At 32.6% G+C, this 18098-nt stretch overlaps 2 protein-coding genes across 2 annotated transcripts; both read left to right on the forward strand.

Moving 5' to 3' along the window:
• The first annotated feature begins 386 nt into the window (after window positions 1-386).
• On the forward strand, window positions 387-12593 carry LOC119613175 (transferrin). Its single transcript, XM_037969121.1, is given in 25 exon segments — window positions 387-827; window positions 10176-10483; window positions 10486-10545; window positions 10610-10628; window positions 10631-10728; window positions 10730-10769; window positions 10772-10807; window positions 10810-10895; window positions 10897-10911; window positions 10973-11087; window positions 11090-11178; window positions 11181-11214; window positions 11217-11264; window positions 11267-11432; window positions 11434-11485; window positions 11487-11588; window positions 11591-11630; window positions 11633-11656; window positions 11659-11726; window positions 11728-11845; window positions 11848-11888; window positions 11890-12027; window positions 12029-12103; window positions 12105-12168; window positions 12171-12593. Coding segments are annotated over 25 exon segments (2019 nt in total). The 5' UTR covers window positions 387-742; the 3' UTR covers window positions 12269-12593.
• A 3684-nt stretch (window positions 12594-16277) lies between these two features.
• LOC119613177 (serine protease inhibitor 42Dd-like) lies at window positions 16278-17759 on the forward strand. Its single transcript, XM_037969122.1, has 4 exons — window positions 16278-16376; window positions 16435-17357; window positions 17439-17580; window positions 17634-17759. The coding sequence occupies exons 1-4, from the start codon at window positions 16352-16354 to the stop codon at window positions 17744-17746; spliced, it is 1203 nt and encodes a 400-aa protein (XP_037825050.1). The 5' UTR covers window positions 16278-16351; the 3' UTR covers window positions 17747-17759.
• Window positions 17760-18098: the final 339 nt, after the last annotated feature.

An 18098-nucleotide genomic window follows, 5' to 3' on the forward strand; every position in this document is an offset into this window, starting at 1 on the left:
GCTTGTAGCTAGTCAAGTCTATTTTAAGAAGTTTTCTGCGGTTAACTGTTTTGGTATAAAATGTAATTTTTATTATAGATTTTATAATTATATATTACTAATAACTTACTCATATATTTATTAAAGCCTGAAAATCTCAGCCCTGCTTAATGACCATTACTAAAATTCAATACATTTAAACAGTTTTGTATCTCTATGTGTTGCCCTCCCTTAGAGTAACTCAGATGCTTCTGTCAATCTCAATACTTTTTTAGGTTTTTTTTTGTTTTACTTGATAAATAAAATCAAAAACTGAAAAATATAACAACAACAACAACAGCAATAACAAAACAAAATCTGAATGTAAACATTGAACATTGAATTTAAGATTTCAGTTTAAGCTGAGCTTTCATTAGTAACGCAAGTCTTTCGAAAACCCCTTTTAAAACAAAAATCCAAAAAATATATATATTTCAATGAGCGCGTATTTAAATAAAATGAAATATTAACAAAAAATATATATATTTAAAAAAAAAAAATCTGTGTTTTAAATTATAAGTGTGTTGTGTTTTTTTTAAAGGCGTAAACTAGTCAATATAAAAATAAAAGATTATACAAAAATAAAACAAGAAAACAAATAATTAACAACAAATTAAATTAAATTATTACAAGCAATTAATTTATAATTATTATTGTTTTTGTTGAAATTTATAAAAAAAAAATAACGAAACATTTAAAGTAGAATTTTTTATAGAAACAGAAAATGTTTTTGAAATTTTTATGTCTGTTATTCTCATTATCAATTTCATTCAATATCAGCTGTGGGGAAATACCAAACGATGGCAAATGTAAGTTTAATTTGAAATTAAAAGTTGTTGATAATTTACATTTTATTACGAACTTAAAAGAGATTTTAAAACAAATTATGGTGAGTGATAGATAAAGATTCCGGTCTATAGTAAAGTCTTAAGCATTGTACACTAGACTATAATAAAGTCAATAGTCTGAAATTTATTCCATATTTGGGCTATAATCTAGTTAATAATCTGGACAGTAATATAGGCTATAGTCTGAACTAAAGTCTTGTCTATACTATGGACTGTAATCCGTGATATAGTCGGAGTTATGGTTTAGTCTAAAGTATAATCTATAGTCTGGACTATAGTCTGTAACATTGGCTATATTCTGGACTAAAATTAGCTTTATAGTCTAGCCTATAATCCATATAATAGTCTGGACTATAGGCCCGCCTATAATCGAAAGTATAGTAGTATATTATAACTATAATTTGGTCTATAGTGAATTATTACATAGTTCAGTCTATAATCTTTACTTTAGTGCAGTCTATAGACTATAGAATGGACTATAATATAGTCTGGACTAGAATCTAGTCCAGTTTATATTCTAATCTACAGTTTATTTTTAGTCTGGACTATGGTCTGGACTATAAACTATTCTATAGTGCAGACTATAGACTATTCTATAGTCCAGACTATATACTATTCTGTAGTCCAGACTATATACTATTCTATAGTCCAGACTATATACTATTCTATAGTCTATACTATAGACTATTCTATAGTACAGATTATAGACTATTCTATAGTCCAGACTATAGCCTATTATATAGTCCATACTATAGACTATTCTATAGTTCAGACTATAGACTATTCTATAATCCCGACTATAGGCTTTTCTATAGTCCAGACTATAGATTATTCCATAATCCAGACTATAGACTATTCTATAGTCCAAACTATAGACTATTCTATAGTGCAGACTATTGACTATTCTATAGTCCAGACTATTGACTATTTTATAGTCCAGACTAAAGACTGTTCTATGGTCCATAATATATACTATTCTATAGTCCATGTCTATGACTATTCTGTAGTCCAGACTATAGACTATTCAGCAGCTCAGACTATAGACTATTCTATAGTTCAGACTATAGACTATTCTATAGTCCAAACTATAGACTATTCTATATTTCAGACCATAGATTATTCTATATTACAGACAGTAGACTATTCTATAGTCCGAACTATAGACTATTCTATAGTCTGGATTATATACTATTCTGTGGTCTGGATTATAGACTATTCTATAGTCTGGATTATAGACTATTCCATAGTCTGGATTATAGACTATTCTATAGTCCAGACTATAGACTATTCTATAATCCTGACTATAGACTATTCTATAGTCCAAACTATAGACTATTCTATAGTGCAGACTATAGACTCTTCTATAGTCCAGACTATAGACTAATTTATACTCCAGTCTATAGACTATTCTATAGTCCAGTCTATAGAATATTCTATAGTCCTGTCTAAAGTCCACACTATAGAGTATAGTCCAGACTATGGACTATTCTATAGTCCAGATCATAGACTAATCTAAAGTTTAGACTATATACTATTCCTTAGTGCAGACTACAGACTATTCAATAGTCAAGACTACAGATTATTCTATAGTCCAGACTTTAGACTATTCTATAGTCCAGATTATAGACTATTTGGTAGATCAGATTATGGAATATTTGATAGTCTGGGTTATAGTTTAGTCCACACTTTGATATATCTAGTCTAGTCTTTCCAGACAATGAAAACAAAGAATATGATCTTATGACGTAAAATTTTATTAATCACTGTATATTCTTACTAGACCAGTTTTTTGTTGTCATTAAGTGTTTATCATATAATATATGTAAATTTAATATAGTTAATAATGTTTTAAATAAACGTAAAGGTGCTTTTTTACTTCATAACCCTGTAATCCGAAACAATCATACATTAACACGACAGTTTTTTTTTTTTTTAAAGCCCATATTTATAAAGATATCTACATATTCACTATAAATAAAATAAACATTTGTACGTCATTAATAGTAGTAAATAAAAACCGGTATAAATTTGTAATTACCAAGGTTCTTTTTTTCGCACTCACTTTAGAAAAAAAATATTTCTGTTAAAAATTACGTACGTTAAATAAATTTCCCCTTAAATTTTGGTTTTTCTACGAAAATCCTGATTAAAGGTAAATTTTATTTTTAAATTTTATGCAGCTTTAATATGATAATATGTATCTAGAGAGCTTTTTTGTTTAACAATTAATAAAATAGCAACGCCGGTTTTATATATATATATATATTTTTTTAAATCGGGTTTATTTATTTTTTTATAGAAATTAATTAAAATTAGCAAAAATTTCTTTGTTGTTTGTTAGCCAAAAATATATATTACTTCAATTTATTATGCGGGTTTTTTTTTTAACTTTTTTTTTTATTTTTTGCAAAAATTTTTTTTGATATTTTTAAGAACTTGTTCTTATGTCTAGTTGTCTAAATATTTTAAAAGAATTAATTCAGTGTTTAATTAATTCATATAAGCATCCTTTAACATAACATAAAGATACATACATATATGATATTTAAATTAAAATATTCGAACTTTAAAAAAATATACATACATATTTATACTAATACAACAGGGGTCAAATATTTTATAACTACAGAATGGAATTAAAAAAAAAATTACTTGCCTTGACTTTAAGCCAGACTATAGACAAGACAGGATTATAGACAAGACTATAGTCCAGACTATAGACAAGCCTATAGTCTGAAATATAGTCCAGACTATAGTCCAGACTATAGTGCAGACTATAGTCCAGACTATAGTGCAGACTATAGTGCAGACTATAGTCCAGACTATAGTGCAGACTATAGTCCTGACTATAGTGCAGACTATAGTCCTGACTATAGTGCAGACTATAGTCCAGACTATAGTCCAGACTATAGTCCAGACTATAGTCCAGACTATAGTGCAGACTATAGTCCAGACTATAGTGCAGACTATAGTGCAGACTATAGTGCAGACTATAGTCCAGACTATAGTCCAGACTATAGTCAGACTATAGTCCAGACTATAGTCCAGACTATAGTCCAGACTATAGTCCAGACTATAGTCCAGACTATAGTCCAGACTATAGTCCAGACTATAGTCCAGACTTTAGTACAGACCATAGTCCAGACTATAGTCCAGACTATAGTCCAGACTTTAGTACAGACTATAGTCCAGATTATAGTCCAGACTATAGTCCAGACTATAGTCCAGACTATAGTCCAGACCATACTCCAGACTATAGTCCAGACCATAGTCCAGACTATAAACTACACCAAAGTCCAGACTATAGAACAGACTATAGATAATATATAACTATAGTCCAGACTATTGACTACACTAAAGTCCAAACTATAGTCCAGACTATAGTCCAGACCATAGCCCAGTCTATAGTCTGGACTATATAATAGTCTATAATCTGGACTATAGAATAGTCTATAGTCTGGACTATAGCATAGTCTATAGTCTGGACTATAGAATAGTCTATAGTCTGGACTATAGAATAGTCTATAGTCTGGACTATAGAATAGTCTATAGTCTGGACTATAGAATAGTCTATAGTCTGGACTATAGAATAGTCTATAGTCTGGACTAAAGAATAGTCTATAGTCTGGACTAAAGAATAGTTTATAGTCTGGACTAAAGAATAGTCTATAGTCTGGACTATAGAATAGTCTATAGGCTAGGCTATAGAATAGTATATAGTCTAGACTAAAGAGTAGTATATAGTCCGGACTATAGAATCGTCTATAGTCTGGACTATAGAATAGTTTATAGTCTAGTCTATAGACTAGAGAATAGTCTATGGTCTGGACTATAGTCCTATATAGACTATAGACTGGACTATTGGCTACACTAAAGTCCAAACTATAGTCCAGACTATAGTCCAGACCATAGTCCAGACTATAGTCCAGACCATAGCCCAGTCTATAGTCTGGACTATATAATAGTCTATAGTCTGGACTATAGCATAGTCTATAGTCTGGTCTATAGACTATGCTATAGTCTGGACTATAGAATAGTCTATAGTCTGGACTATAGAATAGTCTATAGTCTGGACTATAGAATAGTCTATAGTCTGGACTATAAAATAGTCTATAGTCTGGACTAAAGAATAGTCTATAGTCTGGACTATAGAATAGTCTATAGTCTGGACTAAAGAATAGTCTATAGTCTGTTCTATAGAATAGTCTATAGTCTGGACTATAAAATAGTCTATAGTCTGGACTATAAAATAGTCTATAGTCTGGACTAAAGAATAGTCTATAGTCTGGACTATAGAATAGTCTATAGGCTAGGCTATAGAATAGAGAATAGTCTATGGTTTAGACTATAGTCCTATATAGGACTATAGACTGGACTATAGACTAGTCTATAGTCTGAACTATTGTCTGGCCTAGAGCCTAGGTTATATTCGGGTCTATATTTTACTATAGTTTTATCTATTGTATAGTCTGTAGTCTGCATTACAGTTTTGACTATATTTAGTCGGTTATAAAGTCCTTACTATAGACTTTACCTTTGTTTAATCTTGAACACAGAATATGAGATTTTTGAATCCCCAGAACGATTTATAAAATGGCTTATTAACAGCAAAACATTAGTTATATGAAAACTTTTATAGATAACTGTAGATTGCTACAAATACTTCAGCACAAGGGGAAATAAACATGCATTAATTAATAAATTTTTTTTTTTTTGGTACATTTATTATACAGTTTTCAATGTAATCAGTTCAGTATTTTACCTTACATTCAAATGTAACGCAAGTGTTTTTACGTTTACAATAAAAACAAGTACTTCAACATAAATTCATAATTATAGCTAAATATTGAAATATAATGTAATAAAAACATTTAAAATTGAATTATTGTTAAGATATACACTTAAACGTGTAGCAAAAGATATTTTATATTTTTATCATTCAAATACGCAAAATGAATTGTAAAATACTTTCAATGCAAATTGCATGATATATTAACAAAAAAAAAAAATGGAAAAAAATCACAGAAAAAAAACGTTTAAGTCTGGGTATTCCACCACAAACTATTATTATGCGAGAAATTTTGCCGCTTAAAACAAAGTGACTCATCTAAAACTGACAATATTTAATTCAATTTTGCTATTAATAGTTTAGCAGTTATCTTTCCGTACGTAGTATTTCTCGTATTTTATATGATTTTTGTACAAATCACGATAATCAAGGTTAACATATTCTGGGGTTCACGGGCTTTGACGTTGTTTCTTATTTATTTACATTTTAAAGTGTAATCTATGGAACACACAAGCTACAAGTTCTCTTTAAAACTGTTCAAAAAAATATAGTATTTTACCGGTTTTGGTTTTTTATTTATATAATATGTAAGTAAGTGTGTTTATAGGTTCGCAGCGGGTCTTTTAGCTAAATAATTATAAAAATATATAGAAAAAAAAAAACTGCATCTAAACCGGTTAATTATTTAATATGTTAACGTTAATTGTTCAAAAAAAAAATGTACACATGTAGATTTTATTTATTGTGTTTTTTTGTTATTTCTTTCCAATTTCACAAGAAAAAGATCCATCAATTTTTGATGCTTTTGGCATTGAACTAAGTAAAAAATGTGTCTTTCTATATCATGAACTTTATAAAAAAACTGCATGATATCGTATGTACCAATGATATCTGTATTAAATGCCTTTGGGAAATAGGTATAGTGCTGTCAATTAATTAACCCAAATCTATACCAGCTCTATATGTGTACATTTGTAGTGATTACAATTTAGTGCAATTGAGTGTATAACTTTTTAAAATATCAGATTTTATAAACTTCATATGTAGCTTTTGGCCATTGTTAGCAATGACCTTTTCCCATATTACTGACAACCTAATTCTTCGCCAAAGGAATTACCACATCAAGAAACCCCTGTTGTGACGGGGACTAGAACTAGAACTGAACTAGAACTGAACTAGAACTGAACTAGAAACTAGAACTGAACTAGAACTGAACTAGAACTGAACTAGAACTGAACTAGAACTGAACTAGAACTGAACTAGAACTGAACTAGAACTGAACTAGAACTGAACTAGAAACTAGAACTGAACTAGAACTGAACTAGAACTGAACTAGAACTGAACTAGAACTGAACTAGAACTGAACTAGAACTGAACTAGAACTGAACTAGAACTGAACTAGAACTGAAACTAGAACTGAACTAGAACTGAACTAGAACTGAACTAGAACTGAACTAGAACTGAACTAGAACTGAACTAGAACTGAACTAGAACTGAACTAGAACTGAACAAGAACTGAACTAGAACTGAACTAAAACTGAACAAGAACTGAACTAGTACTGGACTAAAACTGAACTAGAACTGAACTAGAACTGAAGTAGAACTGAACTAGAACTGAACTAGTACTGGACTAAAACTGAACTAGAACTGAACTAGAACTGAACTAGAACTGAACTAGAAAAAAAATGTACACATGTAGATTTTATTTATGTGTTTTTTGTTTATTTCTTTCCAATTCACAAGAAAAGATCCATCAATTTTTTGACTGCTTTTGGCATTGAACTAAGTAAAAAATGTGTCTTTCTATATCATTGAACTTATAAAAAAACTGCATGTGATATCGTATGTACCCAATGATATCTGTATTAAATTGCCTTTGGGAAATAGGTATAGTGCTGTCAATTAATTAACCCAAATCTATACCAGCTCTATATGTGTACATTTGTAGTGATTACCATTAGGCAATTGAGTGTATAACTTTAAATATCAGATTTTATAAACTTCATATGTAGCTTTTGGCCTTGTAGCAATGACCTTTTTCCCCTATTACTGACAACCTAATTCTTCGCCAAAGGAATTACCACATCAAGAACCCTGTTTGTGACGGGGACTAGAACTAGAACTGAACTAGAACTAGAACTAGAACAGAACCTGACTAGAAACTGAAACTAGAACTGAACTAGAACTGAACTAGAAACTGAACTCGAACTGAACTAGAACTGAACTAGAACTTGAACTAGAACTGAACTAGAACTGAACTAGAACTGAACTAGAATGAACTAGAACTGAACTAGAACTGAACTAGAACTGAACTAGAACTGAACTAGAACTGAACTAGAACTGAACTAGAACTGAACTAGAACTGAACTAGAACTGAACTAGAACTGAACTAGAACTGAACTAGAACTGAACTAGAACTGAACTAGAACTGAACTAGAACTGAACTAGAACTGAACTAGAACTGAACTAGAACTGAACTAGAACTGAACTAGAACTGAACTAGAACTGAACTAGAACTGAACTAGAACTGAACTAGAACTGAACTAGAACTGAACTAGAACTGAACTAGAACTGAACTAGAACTGAAACTGAACTAGAACTGAACTAGAACTGAACAAGAACTGAACTAGAACTGAACTAAAACTGAACAAGAACTGAACTAGTACTGGACTAAAACTGAACTAGAACTGAACTAGAACTGAAGTAGAACTGAACTAGAACTGAACTAGTACTGGACTAAAACTGAACTAGAACTGAACTAGAACTGAACTAGAACTGAACTAGAACTGAACTAGAACTGAACTAGAACTGAACTAGAACTGAACTAGAACTGAACTAGAACTGAACTAGAACTGAACTAGAACTGAACTAGAACTGAACTAGAACTGAACTAGAACTGAACTACTAAAGTAGAACTAAACTAGAACTGAACTAGAACTGAACTAGAACTGAACTAGAACTGAACTAGAACTGAACTAGAACTGAACTAGAACTGAACTAGAACTGAACTAGAACTGAACTAGAACTGAACTAGAACTGAACTAGAACTGAACTAGAACTGAACTAGAACTGAACTAGAACTGAACTAGAACTGAACTAGAACTGAACTAAAACTGAACTAGAACTGAACTAGAACTGGACTAGAACTGAACTAGAACTGAACTGAACTAGAACTGAACTAGAACTGAACTAGAACTGAACTAGAACTGAACTAGAACTGAACTAGAACTGAACTAGAACTGAACTAGAACTGAACTAGAACTGAACTAGAACTGAACTAGTACTGGACTAAAACTGAACTAGAACTGAACTAGTACTGGACTAAAACTGAACTAGAACTGAACTAGAACTGAACTAGAACTGAACTAGAACTGAACTAGAACTGAACTAGAACTGAACTAGAACTGAACTAGAACTGAACTAGAACTGAACTAGAACTGAACTAGAACTGAACTAGAACTGAACTAGAACTGAACTAGAACTGAACTAGAACTGAACTAGAACTGAACTAGAACTGAACTAGAACTGAACTAGAACTGAACTAGAACTGAACTAGAACTGAACTAGAACTGAACTAGAACTGAAGTAGAACTAAACTAGAACTGAACTAGAACTGAACTAGAACTGAACTAGAACTAAACTGAACTAGAACTGAACTAGAACTGAACTAGAACTGAACTAGAACTGAACTAGAACTGAACTAGAACTGAACTAGAACTGAATTAGAACTGAACTAAAACTGAACTAGAACTGGACTAGAACTGAACTGAACTGAACTGAACTAGAACTGAACTAGAACTGAACTAGAACTGAACTAGAACTGAACTAGAACTGAACTAGAACTGAACTAGAACTGAACTAGAACTGAACTAGAACTGAACTAGAACTGAACTAGAACTGAACTAGAACTGAACTAGAACTGAACTAGAACTGAACTAGAACTGAACTAGAACTGAAGTAGAACTAAACTAGAACTGAACTAGAACTGAACTAGAACTGAACTAGAACTGAACTAGAACTGAACTAGAACTGAACTAGAACTGAACTAGAACTGAACTAGAACTGAACTAGAACTGAACTAGAACTGAACTAGAACTGAACTAGAACTGAACTAGAACTGAACTAGAACTGAACTAGAACTGAACTAGAACTGAACTAGAACTGAACTAGAACTGAACTAGAACTGAACTAGAACTGAACTAGAAATGAACTAGAACTGAACTAGAACTGAACTAGAACTGAACTAGAACTGAACTAGAACTGAACTAGAACTGAACTAGAACTGAACTAGAACTGAACTAGAACTGAACTAGAACTGAACTAGAACTGAACTAGAACTGAACTAGAACTGAACTAGAACTGAACTTGAACTGAACTAGAACTGAACTAGTACTGAACTAGAACTTACTTAAAATTGAAAAAACCGTAAAATGAAAATATCAAAATTTGTATAAGCTGCATGAGAATTTTACCGAAATAAATTAATCCTTATCCTTCTTCCCCTCTCTTTCCTTTTACAGTACGCGTTTGCATTGTTGAATCGCGAGGACACTATCGCAAGGCACCACAATTCTGTCCCATGCTAGAAGCTACCAGCAATATGGAATGTGTAGTGGGCGTGGATCGTCTGGATTGTGTGAGGCGTATACACAAGGGTACAGCACATTTTGGTGTGCTATCCTCCGAGGATTTGGTGGCGGCACGTTGGGCTAGTGTCGAGATATTGGTGACAAGTGAACTAAGATCCCACGATGCACCATTCGAGTATGAGGTAGTAGCTGTCGTAGATAATGAAGCTGATATTCACACGGTGCACGATCTAAAGGGTGTGCTAAGTTATGCCACCCGGGTTATGGTTTGAAAAATCATTGGACCGATGTTTTTAGCTATGTGAGTTGTTTTTTTTCCTTATTAAAAGTTTGGTTTGTTTATTTATGTGTTTTCTATACTTTAGTACTTCGAGTCCACCATGGTGGTAAGTCATGTGACCCGGAAATGTCTATTTCTGAAGATCGTATTAGAGCTTCGGCTCGTTTCTTTGGTCCCAGCTGTACGGCTGGACCTTGGGTACCAAAATCCTAAGCAGGATCGCCAATTAAAAGATCGTTATCCCTCGTGTGTCAAATGTGTTATGATCCCTATAGATGTGATATTGAGACAAACATTGGGGTAGAAGAGGAGCCCTGTACTGTCTCACCAGTGGTGGTGGTAGTGTGGCCTGGGCTCGTTTGGATGATGTTAAAAAGTCATTTTGGGGTATGTATTCTAACAAAAGTCGACTAAAGTTATATATTAAATTTATGAATTTTTTTTGCAGTTGTCCGGTTTATTGGCACAAGCTAATCCCAGTGAATATAGTTACTTATGTGCTGATGGCCATTTACAACCCATTAACACGACTAGACCCTGTGTTTGGGTAGCCAAACCCTGGCCGTTATAGCTGCCCGTCGTTCTCATGCTGCTCAGGTGCAACGTCTAGTGACGGGCATTAATCATGACAATCCTTCCAGTTGGCAAAATGCCTCTTTTTGAGTTTATTGGAAAATTTCCATGTTGATATTAATACCTTGACAATGTCATACCCATAGATGATTATTTAGATCAGGCTACGGGTTTCAAAGTGCCTACAGTTTCCCAGAATGTAATCCTCCGCGTTCGATTGTTTTCTGCACCACTTCTGTTATAGAACCATATCAAGGTTCTTGGGTTACAGGAAGCTTCTCAAGTTTATGGGTCCAACCCAATATACAATGCATAAGATCCGCTACTCTGGACCACTTGTATGGATGATATTAAATATAAAGCTGCCGATGTTAGTCTTGTTGGGCAATGAACAGCGTTTGAAAGCTCAACAGGAATATAAGTTACAACCCATACTCTTTGAATACTCACAAAATATGCATGATCTCTATGCCACAATAGCTGTGGTTCACCAAGGGACTCAAAATTCGTCACATTCCAAGACTTAGAAGGAGCCAAGCCTGTTTACCTTCGTATGAGGGGCTGCCTATCTCTCGGTTTTAGAACGACTACACAATAAAACTGGACAACGTATTGCTCCACACAAATATTTTCTCACGTCACTCTTGCCTATGGCATGGAGACAAACTTGCTCTGATGTTTACAGAGGTGACGAGGGTTGCCTTGAGATGTTTAGCCCAAGAGGGAGAAGTGGCCTTTATAAGCTCCGACACTACAAGAAATACATATCAGGCAATTTAACTTCTCCCTGGGTTAAAACAATCGGGTCACAAATCTTTCAAATCCTATGTTCCCTATGGTGCCAACGTAAGACATTCGAAATTTGAATTCTGCTACATGCACTGGACTACCCGAGGCTATATAATGACTCATGATGGTCCTCTGGCAAGGACAAAATGAAATTTTCAATTCTCTACGAGAAATAGATGGTCTCTTTGGCAAGAAATTCAAAGATGATGTTAGACCTTTTCACCATGTATGGGGTTTTCGATCGTCAAAACAATATCATATTCCGTGATCAAACCGATGAATTGGTGGCCTACAGCAAATGAAGAGTGATATTAATCCCCGCAGCATGGAGGATATCTATGATGATTTATGTAGCAGGAAAATACAAAAGTGCAATCGATAGTGGTGTTAGCCAGTTATCGGCTTCAAGTTGCAGCTTAGCGATAAGTGCTTTATTGATATTGCATATTCTAAGGCGCGTGTTTGTTTAATGGATTTTTAAAGTTTTGTTTTATTCCAATTGCTTTATAGTAGTCATCTAAGACTTTATTTAAATAATTATTTATTGTGATATTATAATATAAGTTAAGCTGTATAGAAGCAAGGCTAGGTGTAGATTTGTATGGCAGAAAACTTAAGTCAGGAAGATTTAAAAAGACCAATGATCTTGCTTTTAGTGTTGTAATAATAATTTAAGTTTTTTAATATTGAAATAAATAAATGTTGATTATAATTATACGAGAAAGAAGTGAATAAATTGTTTAAAAATATTTAAGGTTAAGAGTTCCTCTTTAGGACATATCAAGTCGTAGACAAAAGTAGTTAACGAACGTCGATCGTTCGATGTTTCGATCGAAATCTGAAATACATAAGGCAACAGTGTAATTTGTTTTGCATATATGCAAAATTTAAAAAATATTTATAAAACTAGTTTTGGTTTAAACTTGAAAAAAGGACAATGATAAAACAGCTGCCAGACATTTATTTCACTAAAAAATATTAAAAAAAAAAAATAACAGTTCTAAAAACCAGTTCCTCGATTTAAAACCATTGAAAAAAGTTCGTTATCATTCATTAAAAGAACAAGTAAAAAAGCATAGTCGGTCATTTCCGACCATATTATACCATACACCAAAAATCCAAAGTATTTTTAAATTATGATTAAATTATGATCAAAATTCCGATAATTTGAATGAAATTTACGGCTTTTACTGCGAACAGCTCCTATATTTAGGCAAATTGACCCGATTCGGAAGGCTATATAGAAACATCTGACAAACGAGATCGCATACTAAAGATAATTTGTCGGAAATTTTTGGAACTGATCCCAAATAGAAGATCATTATAGCAAATACCCATAGGAATACATTTATTGATTTAAACTGTGAGCCAAAAACTTTCCTGGAAATCTTTCCCACAACTCTAGACTTCCACGCAGAAGTCCGTGCAACAAGGAAATGTGTAAACAGGATTATTTAACTGACAGCCAGAAGGTAATTAAGGCGATATCAGGACCGAACTGAACCGTTTTGAACTACAAGAGAGCCTGAACCGACTTAGGTATGCTTTGAATCATATGGGATCCAGGTCATTCGGGAATAATCGTCAACGAAATATAATTGCCATAAAGGGATCTCGAGAACGTTAACCAGACGAATTCAAAAGTATTCCACGCAACAATGGCTGAATTGAAAACATAGGCGAGAGAATGCTGCACCAACACTTTAAATAATGAAAAGATCGGTAGAACCACAAAGATTCTATGGGGTGCCCCTAACGATACTACGTAAGAAGCGTCGCCATAAGTAGCTATATACAGAGCTATATAACTGTATCAGTGTATGTACGTAGATCTTGTAGGGAGGACAACGAAACTCTGGAAAACTTTGTTTTATTATCGGACTTTCATGGAAATTTGATTGAAATGTCTTGGGAGTAATCTTATCCAAAATATTGCATTTCTCAGTTAGATACACAGATTGTACAATTTGAGGAAACTATATCCCGTGTGTGTTTCTAAACATTGGACGATAATATATCTTCATAGAGATCTATATAAGAAAGCGCATCAGGTCCGATATCAGCCTAGAAGTATTTCTTCGAATCTGATATATTATACACATTTCTATCAACCAAAAATAGCAATTTCTTTTATTATATGGTCCGCTTTACCCGATTATACTTTTTGTTGTTTAGAATAGGCTTCATATGGGGGCTAGGGTCAAGTATGAGCCGATTTTCATAAAATTAGATATAGATCAGATATTTATGTTGTTAATTTGTTTTGCTGATTTTAGTAGAAATATCATATATTGAATGTAATTATGAACTCGAATGCCCTATTGTGTCCGGTATTATGGGGTCTATATGATAGAATAGGCTTCATATGGGGTCTAGGGTCAATAATGGGCCGATTTTCATAAAATTAGATGGAGAGATATGGATCAGATATTTATGTTGTTAATTCGTTTTGCTGATTTTAGTGGAAATATCAATATATTGAATTTAATTATGAACTCGAATGCCCTATTGGGTCCGGTATTATGGGGTCTATATGATTTTAAACATTTTCGATAGGCTTCAACTTTGGAGATGTATGCTCCAAATATTATCAATATTTTAGTGCGTTACCCTCCCCTCTATAGTAGTAAAGTGTATAAAAACCAGTCAACCTCCTACCGAGCACGTTCCCGAGTGGTAGATAAGAGAAAGTGATGGACAATCTGTACTCTCCTAGGGAATGTGTTATTACCCGGGCCAATAAGGAAGTGTTCTCTTTAACAAACAACAAACTAAAAAAAAATATAGTCCAGATCAAAATATTAAAGTTACGGAGCAGGACCTAAAGAATTCAATAGACGATCTACTCGCGAGCAATGTAAGGAGCTGGATAACATGACCTTCACGGCAAACAATCAAAACATCAAGCGTACAGCATGTCATTGAGAAGACTGTAGAGTAGGGTTCTATAGATCGACTTTCGAATAATCGAACAATCGACTTTTTGTCGAGAAAAATCAAAAAGTCGAAGTTGACTATTTTGTTTCAAAAAAGTTGATAACTCGCCTATCGTCTATGAAAAAAGTCGAAAAGTCGACTTTGTAAATAAAAGTCGAAAAAAAGTCGGAAAGTCGAAAAAATTCGATTAGTCGAAAAAGGTCGATTAGTCGAAAAAAGTCGAAATATGTCGGAAAAAGTCGAAAACTGGAAAATAGTAGAAAATAGTCAAAAATAGTCGATAATTTAAAAAAAGTGGAAAAAAAGTCAAAAACTCTAAAATAGTTGGAAAAACTCGAAAAAAGTCAAAAGAAGTCGAAAATAGTCAAAAAGTCGAAAAAATCAAAAAAGTCGAAAAAAGTCGACAAGTTGACTATTTATAAAATACTAAAAGTCGACTTTTAATTAAATGAAAAAAGTCGAAAGGTCGAAAAATCGAATTTTCATAAAATGCAAAAAGTCGAAAAGTCGACTTTTCGTTTCAACTATAGAATCCTACTGTAGAGGCGAAAGAGAAGAATGTACTCGGAAGGTGCTCTAAGTATATGCGGGGTGAGGGTTTCGACTGTGAATCCTTAGATGTCAGTACCTTCAGGCTTAGTAAAACAAATAGTAAAGGAGATGAGTGATAGAGTGACATAGAGCGGAGTTTCTGACATTGAATACGAACATTTTAAAATACTATTGGAAATAGTGTAACTTCTCGTAAAGGGTGTAGATGTGTTAAAAATAGACAATTGTACATAAGGTATATAGATCCTATAACCATCGTTTTATACGTATGTATGTAGAAAAGCAACGTATGCACCTAGTCTTGGCAAAACTTTAGGTTTAATACCTTTTCCACAGTTGCACATTGATAATATCTAAAATGTATAAAAACCAGTTCCATTTAATACCTATTTTTTACACAATATTAAAATTTATATGCTTTTAGAATACTTGATTCTGTATCCTTTTTTATTTTATTAAAACGACTATATAAATTAATGTCTTTATGTAAGTAATCAAAAGTAGAGTTTATTGAGTGAGTAACTCCTAATAGAGTAACTCAAAATATTCCAGTTTAATATAGAGTTTTCATACATTGAGTAGAGGTTTATAAAAATTTTTCAAAAAATTCTTTCTAAAGAGCAAATTGATAAAAAAAACTTCTTAAAGGAACATTTGTTTTACGCCAGTTTTTTCGGATTCAGAAAACCTTAGACTCCAACTCAAATGAAAACTCTAAAAGAGTAACTTAAGTAGTTTTTTTTTTTTTTTAAATCCACTCAATTTCTGTATTCGCAAGTATCAGCTACTCAGTTCTAAAGATCAACAGGAGTTGATTGCTTAAAGGGAACTTTACATAGAAATAGTTAAAAATAATTGTTCTTTCAATATAAAATTCTATATAAATATCAGTAGAAGACGATATTTTCTTTCAGTACGATTTCTGCAACTGTAGTGACGACACAACTTCAGACAAATAGAGACACTTGCTTTAAACATGTTAATACCGCTTAAGAATATGGGTAAGTTAAACGATGTTCAATTAAGATAATTCCCCAAACATAATATTCTTCTTTTCAGCTTTATTTTTAGCAGCAATTATTTGCTTAAACCTGGTACAGGGAGAAAAAAATCCATTCCCAGAACCGGGTAGTCATAACCTATTGGCTGCCGATCTCTTTCATTCGTTAGTTGAATCCAAATCATCCGAGAATATTTTCTTTTCCCCGCTAGCTGCCGAAACAGCTTTGACTTCAATATATGCCGGTGCTAAAGGTAAAACAGCTGAAGATCTGCGCACTATACTCAGACTAGAGCCAGTGGATACAAATCGTGTGGCACAAGATTTTGGTGAATTTCTGAAAACTCTCCTACCAACGAAGAGTAATACAAAAACCGGTGATCCCCAATTGTTTCTGGCTAATGGTATATACATACCCGCGGGTTTTAAAATTTCACCAGAATTTAATAGAATTCTTAAGGACAATTTCGAAAGTCTTGTGGAAAATGTTAACTTTGCAGAAAATAAATTGACTATAGATAAAATAAATAAATGGATCGAGCAACAAACTAATGATAAAGTTAAGCATGTATTGCATGAAAATGATATTGATCCTTTTACCAATGTGCTATTGGTTAATGGGCTTTATTTCAAGGGTAAATGGAAATATGCTTTTAATAAGGAGGAAACTAAAACAGCAGATTTCAAGCTAAATTTAAAAGAAATAAGCAAAGTGGACCTGATGCATATCAGAGGAAAATTCAGCTATGCCCAATTGAAGGATATAAAAGCCCAGGCTTTAGAATTGCCTTTCAATAATACCGATATGGCTCTAATTATTATATTACCGGATGATATTGAAGGTTTAGCAGAGTTAGAGAAACATCTAAAAAGTTTGGAATTTAACTATATACCCTCGAGATTGGCCTTTAAGGATGTGTGTGCCTATATACCCAAATTCCGTATAGAACATGAACAGGATTTACGTGAAACTTTAGAAAAGGTAAACGGGTTTTTATGTATATTTAGCATTAATTTCATTGAAATTTTTATTTTCTATCTTCTTTCTTTTCTATCTTCTTAGATCGGCTTATCCAATATATTTTCCGATAAAGCTGATTTTAGTGGTATATTCGATTCTTCTGCGAATCAGTTTATTTCTGCTGTTAAACAAAAATCTGTTTTTGAAATTGATGAAACTGGTGCGGAGTCAGCTGCTGCTTCAGGTATTTATTTGCGGTATTACTTTTATAAAATCTAAAGAAATGTTCTCTAATAGGAGAGGAAGTAGATTGCCGTAAAGCTCCTTTGTTCTTGGCCGATCATCCTTTCATTTTCGGAATTCGCAGTAAATCTGCGGTGTATTTTGCTGGTCATTTGGCTAAGATTTAAACTGGAATATATATGTATTTTGTATTTGATTAAAACAGTATTCTTTTTCAAAACCAATAAAAGACATAAATACAATTTTTTAAAAGAAAATCGTAAATTTTCTATAAAAAGGAATAGTAATAGAAAATTTTCTATATCAAAAGAAAATTTATCCAAAAATTTTCTATAAGAAATTATTCCAACATTTTCTATAAAAAACAAATTATTTTTCTAGAAAAAGAAAATTTGTCCGAAAAAATTTCTAGAAAAAGATAATTTGTCCGAACATTTTCTAGAAAAAAAAAGATTTATCCGAAAATTTCTAGAAAAGAAAAATTTTATTGAAAATTTCTATAAAAAGAAAATTGTCGAA

Source organism: Lucilia sericata, unplaced genomic scaffold (genome assembly GCF_015586225.1).
Source record: "Lucilia sericata isolate MDLA Ls3-8-SP2 unplaced genomic scaffold, ASM1558622v1 Contig001997F_arrow, whole genome shotgun sequence".
Taxonomy (NCBI): Eukaryota; Metazoa; Arthropoda; class Insecta; order Diptera; family Calliphoridae; genus Lucilia; species Lucilia sericata.